The sequence below is a fragment of the Aulonocara sp. 'chitande type north' Nkhata Bay genome, linkage group LG12 (genome assembly GCF_057382095.1).
Source record: "Aulonocara sp. 'chitande type north' Nkhata Bay isolate Kocher_YH1m ecotype deep benthic linkage group LG12, A_spYH_male_GT1.1, whole genome shotgun sequence".
NCBI classification, from domain to species: Eukaryota; Metazoa; Chordata; class Actinopteri; order Cichliformes; family Cichlidae; genus Aulonocara; species Aulonocara sp. 'chitande type north' Nkhata Bay.
Genome location: NC_141355.1, coordinates 21,845,640 through 21,852,137, shown reverse-complemented (window position 1 = coordinate 21,852,137; position 6,498 = coordinate 21,845,640). Strand labels below are relative to the sequence as shown.

The following is a 6,498-nucleotide window of genomic DNA, read 5'->3' as shown; positions in this document are numbered from 1 at the left end:
TAATAGAAAAATATTTTTATTGCAAAAAGGTTCACAAATACAACAGTTTATACTCCTACAACAATCATAGGGATAAACATGTAAGTTACTATGTTATTAAGGAAAAGGTGTCATTATCCTCAGTGACACTTTAAACCATCATCACTGAGTTTTAGTGAGCAGAGTTGTTCCACGCCTGTCTGATTTGTCTCCACGGGGTGCCAAGAACTGAGGCAACGATAAAGAAGAAAACCAAGATCATGCCCTTAGCCAGCGACTGAGAAAATGGCTCGCCTGTGAAGGATAAAGGGAAAGTAGGTCACTGACTGTAGTCTCAGTAATCCAAACTTTTAGAAATGTTTCTAGGGGGAAAAAGTGAAACACATGAGAGTTTTTTTTTTATTATCCACCTCAGGATCAGTTTTATTCACTAATGCATTTAAAGATACATTTAACCAGAATCCTATTAATCTAGAACTGATTTTGGTACAATTACACTGAATATTACATTGTAATTTGGAGTAGAGCCTGTGTTGCTCTTGTTTAAGCTTTTAGGTCTAACAATGGATAAAATTATTTTAAAACCACAAATAGAATACAGAGGAATTATTCTCTGGGTAAGGACTCTTCCTAATTGATTAAATAACGTCCAAAAGGAAAGAGTAAAAACACTGCACAGTTTCTAGAATTTAACAAATTCTCACCTGTGTAATACTTGGTGATGGGAAAGGCGAGTTCAGGCCAACACACATCATTCCTGTTACAGTCATATTCTGTGAAGTTTATGTAAAACCTAAGGGAAAAATTAATTAACAAAGCAACACTTTGTTAGAAACAAAGTACACAGGAAGTTTTTAATCGGCCTTTAATCTGTATCTGGTATAAAAACTGTTTCTGCTGGATTAGGCACCTGGTTTTCGCTGGTCTGGTGTTGATAGGAATGTCAATAAATGTGACAGAGGAGGTGATGGAGAACAACTGAGGCTCCTCTGGGTCCACACATGAAGAGATAGCACCTCCACCACAGTCCAGCGCCCAGTTAGATGGGCTATTGCTAAAACAGAACAGAATTCTTTATATGAAGTGACTCATTATGTGCAATAATCAATAGCCCCTTCTAATACATACCTGACTTGCAAAGCACGAATTTCCCTCTGAGGCACACCCTCTACCACGCTGGTGGTAACACTCCAAATATGGATATGCAGGTGGGCCGGAATATCGTAACATGTACTTGTGCTGTTTTTCATTGCTGTGCTTGAGTTCAGTGTCACAACTGGAATTTATATGTTGTGAAAAACATTTAGACCCATAAAAAAAATACTATGGCAGAACAAGAATGGCAAAAAGGAGTTTAATATAATTAAAAAGTAGACAATTTTTTTTTTTTTTTTTAAAAAGGAAATTCTTTCTTTGCACTGTGTACTTACAACTTATGTTTATCCAATCTGCCATAGTTAGAAAATCTGGGTTTCCACTCTTTGCCACATATGTGGCTGCAATCAAATCTGCCTGTAGGTTAGTAACAGTCTCTCTAAAGAGGAAAGAAACTATATTAAAAAACACATATATCTACATATATACATTAGAGAAGTAATCATGCAAAGCCACTGACCTCAGAAGGCTACACTGAGTTAGATTTTGCCGGCTGACAGGCAGCAAACACCCTGATGTTGAATTCTCTCCAAACAGAACCGGTTTCATCCCAGCAGTGGAACAGAGTCCATCACTCACTGGAAGCCAGATCAGAAAATGGAGAGGACTGGTTATCTTCAATGTACAGTAAGTCAAATTGTTTGGACTGAAACTTACAGTCAAGTAAAAAATAACATTTTCACAGGACTCTGTGAAATCCCGTGGAAAACTAAGTGCCCCCTTAATAGTTCCATAGTAATGAAGAGGGTGAGTAGCACCCAGAGGCTCCTAATCAAAGACTTTTTATTAACTGCAACGCACCATTCAAAGTCCAGACCTCACCCTGATTGAAATGCTGTGACAGGACTAAAGAGAGCTGTGTATAAACAAAGCCCAGAAGGCTTGACTAAAATTCTTTCACAATGATGTGAAAGACTGATCAAGTCATAAAGAAAATGATCACTTCAAGTTTTTGGTACTAAAAATGGCTCTGCATGCTCCTGAATCATGAGATAGTTTTTCACATAAATGCACAGAGTCCTGTGAAAACCTTCTTTTTTATATGGCAGTATGTAGGTTACATGCAGTCATCTACTAATCAGCAATCTTTATGGGTTTTACCTGGTTTCCAAACATTAACTGATGTCCGTTTTATTAAGCCTTTGTTGCTGTCCAAAGCTTCCACAATTCCAGCAACAACAGGCCTTCCCACCTGGTAACCTGTCATTAAAAATGTGTACACATGTTATTCCCAGGCACTGTAAATACTTTATTTTATACAAAACCTCCTCTTGGTCCTACCTGGGTTGCCCGAGTTTGGCTCGCCAGAAAATTCTCCATTTAGAAATGTGGCAGAATACTTTGTGCTTAATGTTGCTGTTAAGACAAGAGAGTACCAAAAATGAGTTTAAACTACAGGAAAAGAAAACAATATTAGTCAGAACCATTAGTCAAGCTAAACAACGGCCAAGCGTTATAGCACTTACCACGACTATTTAAAATGATAGTCCCAATAGTCCTTGTCAGCGTGATGCCTGTGATGCCATTTTCTCTCCAGTAAAACTTGTAATCCAGCGCTAACGTCAAATTTTCACAAACCAGCATCTCATCTTTTGAAAAAAATGCCCAAACATGCCAACATTAAGGTCAATTAAACATTTGAGTTATGTTAGTAATGCAGTAATGTAATGTGGATACCTGAGGGGGCAACTGCATCTATTATGGAAATAAATGGACTCGTATCAGCAGCCACTTCATCAGTTACATCCACCACAACATCACCTGAAATACAGGAATAAACAAAACCATTTTTAAACAGCTCGACATTCAGATAGCTTTAAAACACTTCAAAGCTTTTCTATAATTTATTATATTTAAAAACTACCTCCTTGTCCATTCTTCACTTTAATGCTTAGGTTTCCTGACAGTGTCTGTAGAGGATATCCAGTTGGACAGGAGAGCAGCAGAGTTGTACACTCATAGTTGAAATTTTTCAGAAATGCTACAGGAGCATTGTTTACACAAAGTCCAAGGACCTTCTGTTGAACAGAACAGTTGTTACATTAAGTGTTAGCTGTCACTGCTTTGGAATACTTACATATAAAACATTCCTATAATAAAAGGCATTAAATACACTGGTCCCTCGCTATATGGCGGTTCACCTTTTGCAGCCTTGCTGTTTCTTGGATTTTTTTGAGGTGCAATTTTGCGTGCTTTTTTTGTCTTTTTACAACGTATTGTGTTCTGTGTCCCGATTAGCTGACCATTGTCAATCAATCTCGTGGCGTTACTCCTGTACAGTACAAAGTGCGTTCAGCTTGTCAAATTTACATAAATCTTTGATCGCTAGCAGCGTGACTCTGAAGTGCTGTACTGTATGTTTGTAAGTTTTCTCCCCAACAAACACAACAATGTCGACGAAATGTCATCACCTGCGGGTCCCTTTGGTTTCATTCTATTATACTGCACTTATTTTTCTACAAGGTTTGAACTTTGAGAGTGTTTGAACAAGACAGAAAAGTGTGAAAATGTTCATGCCTGTCTGAGAAAAGTGTATAAAGAGTGTAGTGAGGGGTTTTACAGCCTTAAAACATCTATAATAATTGTAAAAAATAAAGTTGGCTACTTCGTGGATTTTACTTATCGCGGGTTATTTTTAGAACGTAACTCCCGCGATAAACGAGGGGCCACTGTACACGCTAACACTAACCTGAGGAACAATGAAGTATTGGCCATTTAATGTGAAAATTGGATTTCCTTGAATATAAACATCAACTGGGACTGGAGCTGGTAAAACTGGACTTTGGAATGATGGACCAGGCTTAGGTGCACTAGACAGGTGAAAGACAAATGATGATAACATGAAACATGAAATTCCTTGATAAGTTGCAAGACTGAAATATATTTAAACCTTTCTCACATTGTGTCTCCCTTGTAAAAGTGACCAAGGTAAGGGTTGTTTTCAGGGGGAGAGTTGACACATAAAAATGGAAACCAATCTGGGGAATTTCCTGTGGACTGCACAGAACACTGATAATCTGGAGCAGGAGAGACCTGCCCACCAAAGGGTCCTGGCAGACAATGGGATGAGAACAGCTTCAAATCTTCATTGGAACAATCCTGTTGAGGGGGAAGTCACAAATTAATCACTTGATGATCAACACAGAAGAAAATATTTGTCTGACATCCACACCTGTCTTTTAAAAAATATTACCGTGTCACAACAGCAGAGTATGTCACACGCTCCGGATGTCAGGTCACAAGGACAAGGGCCCAGGGGCTGGTACACTTGGTTTGGAATAACTGTTTTATTATCTGAAATGGAGATTTCAATTTTTGTTGTTTTAATTTTTTTTTTTTTAAATGAAAGCACATTACAGTGAGACACAAGATTCATTTGAATTACCAGATCCTGGATTAGCAGGAACCAACAGGGCATGTATCTTAGCCTGGATCAGCAGCGATGCCTGGGGTGTACCGTCCACACAGGCAGACACCTGAAGGGCTTCCAGGATGCACAATGCTCTTTCACAGCAGTCTGTGTTTGTATCATTGTTGCCACATAAATGCAGACTTTGATTCAGTCTTAGATGAACTCGAACTGCAGTCTGGGACACCAAATGAGACAAACAAGACCATGAAGAAAATGCATGTCCAAGGATCAACTTTATGAAATTAAATTTTTGTTGTAATTAACTCAGGTGCTTGTGTCTTACTTCATCATTGTTGCATCTGTTCACTGTACATTCTTAACTCAGATCAATTCATTAATTAATATTTGAAATAAACTTCATGCTTCTAACAACTCTGGTGTGTATTTTCTCCATTTTATGCCACAAAAAGGACAGGACAAGTCTCTTACCTTTCCCAGCTGCTCCCTTGTGAGGACCCAATTTGTTTCTTCTGCTACACATGATGGAGAACCAATGTTTCCTGTTAAAAGGAAACCATCAACAACAACCAAATGCATCCAAAATTATTTTACTGTCACTATTCATAATCCTTATTATTATTGTTGCATCATTTATGATTTATCATTGTTATCATTTCATTGACACATTTATTGAAACTGGTGAGGTTATATTAAAGTCTGTATTTCAGGTGTTAGCATAAGCACATAATCTTTCATTGCAGGTGCAACTGTAATCATGTTATACACATATTGCATAATTAAAGGGTTGACGCTCGGGTAAGTTAATTAATGGTTTGAAGCTACGGGCAGCGCGATGTCTGGCCGATCAATGGAGCAAAGTTCAGCTATTGAAAGGTTGCCTACATGTTTACAGTATAATTTACTACATGTGGCCTGTGTGCATTCAGCAGGCTGCACTGGAGTTGGCCTGGTCACAGATGAAGTCTGGACAAGTAGAATAACAGGATGCATCTGGAGGAACTGAAAGAGGAACTGTTCTGTTTTAGTGACGCGAGGTACTGGTCATCATAAGTATAAATATTACACCCACCTATTGTAAGGGGAAGATGGAGCTTGATGTTTTGCAGAGCCTATCTTCACCACATATGTGTTTTAATAAAATAATTTGTGTTGACCCACTATGGACTTTCATTCGTATGTCTCTTCCTCAAAATTCGAACCGCGACAACTACTACTGCTAAATTCTTCTCATTTTTCGAGTTTCTAAGCTGTGAATTTATAAAATGCAGTTAAACTAGTACAACAATATCACTGCCAGACCATGCTGGGATGCTGGGGGGCTGGTGGACCAAAGAGGATATGTGGTGTCCTGGAGCTTTTACCTGTTGTGTTGGATGGAGAAACTGTCCTCAGGCTAAGAGAGATACCCGAGGTGTTTCCCAGCAAAACTGCAGTGACCACTGGTCCCGTTGTAATCACAAAGGAAGGCTGGAAAACTTTCAAAACAGTTATGTCACATATTAGCTACAAAAATTCACTAAAAAATTAGCAACTGCTCGTTTCTCAGGTAGGTTTTGCGAAGGTACCGTCAGCTATTTCAAAGCAAATTAAATATAAGGTCTTACCGACAATGTTTTGAGTGTAAGCCACGCAAGCGAAGAGTAAAACATGTGTAAAGAACGAAGAATATAATAATACGACCACATTAGCCATTTGGTTTGCCTCAGGAAGTCGACATATTTGTAAACTGTTCGTGATGTCCTAGCAACGTCCTTAACCAATCACAGCCCACGATGAGACCGGAGAGGATCTCGCTTAACGGAAAGAGCGACATCATCTGGTCAGGAGTGATTTATACCTATACACTCAGAACCTCACTGGCCTCTGGTGAAGAAAAGCATACCAAAATATTACATTATATTTGATTGATTGATTGATTGATTGATTGATTGATTGATTGATTGATTGATTGATTGATTGATTGATTGATTGATTGATTGATTGATTTTATT

The 6,498-nt window shown here is 38.4% G+C and overlaps 1 protein-coding gene across 1 annotated transcript; it reads right to left on the bottom strand.

Moving 5' to 3' along the window:
- tctn2 (tectonic family member 2) lies at positions 1 to 6,479 on the bottom strand. Its single transcript, XM_086314316.1, has 18 exons — positions 6,112 to 6,479; positions 5,869 to 5,982; positions 4,976 to 5,046; positions 4,520 to 4,721; positions 4,328 to 4,428; positions 4,034 to 4,233; positions 3,824 to 3,944; positions 2,999 to 3,152; positions 2,812 to 2,895; positions 2,601 to 2,723; positions 2,416 to 2,490; positions 2,236 to 2,334; positions 1,595 to 1,712; positions 1,410 to 1,513; positions 1,108 to 1,255; positions 890 to 1,033; positions 684 to 772; positions 1 to 273 (listed from the first exon to the last, which is right to left on the bottom strand). The coding sequence occupies exons 1-18, from the start codon at positions 6,197 to 6,199 to the stop codon at positions 152 to 154; spliced, it is 2,157 nt and encodes a 718-aa protein (XP_086170442.1). The 5' UTR covers positions 6,200 to 6,479; the 3' UTR covers positions 1 to 151.
- Positions 6,480 to 6,498: the final 19 nt, after the last annotated feature.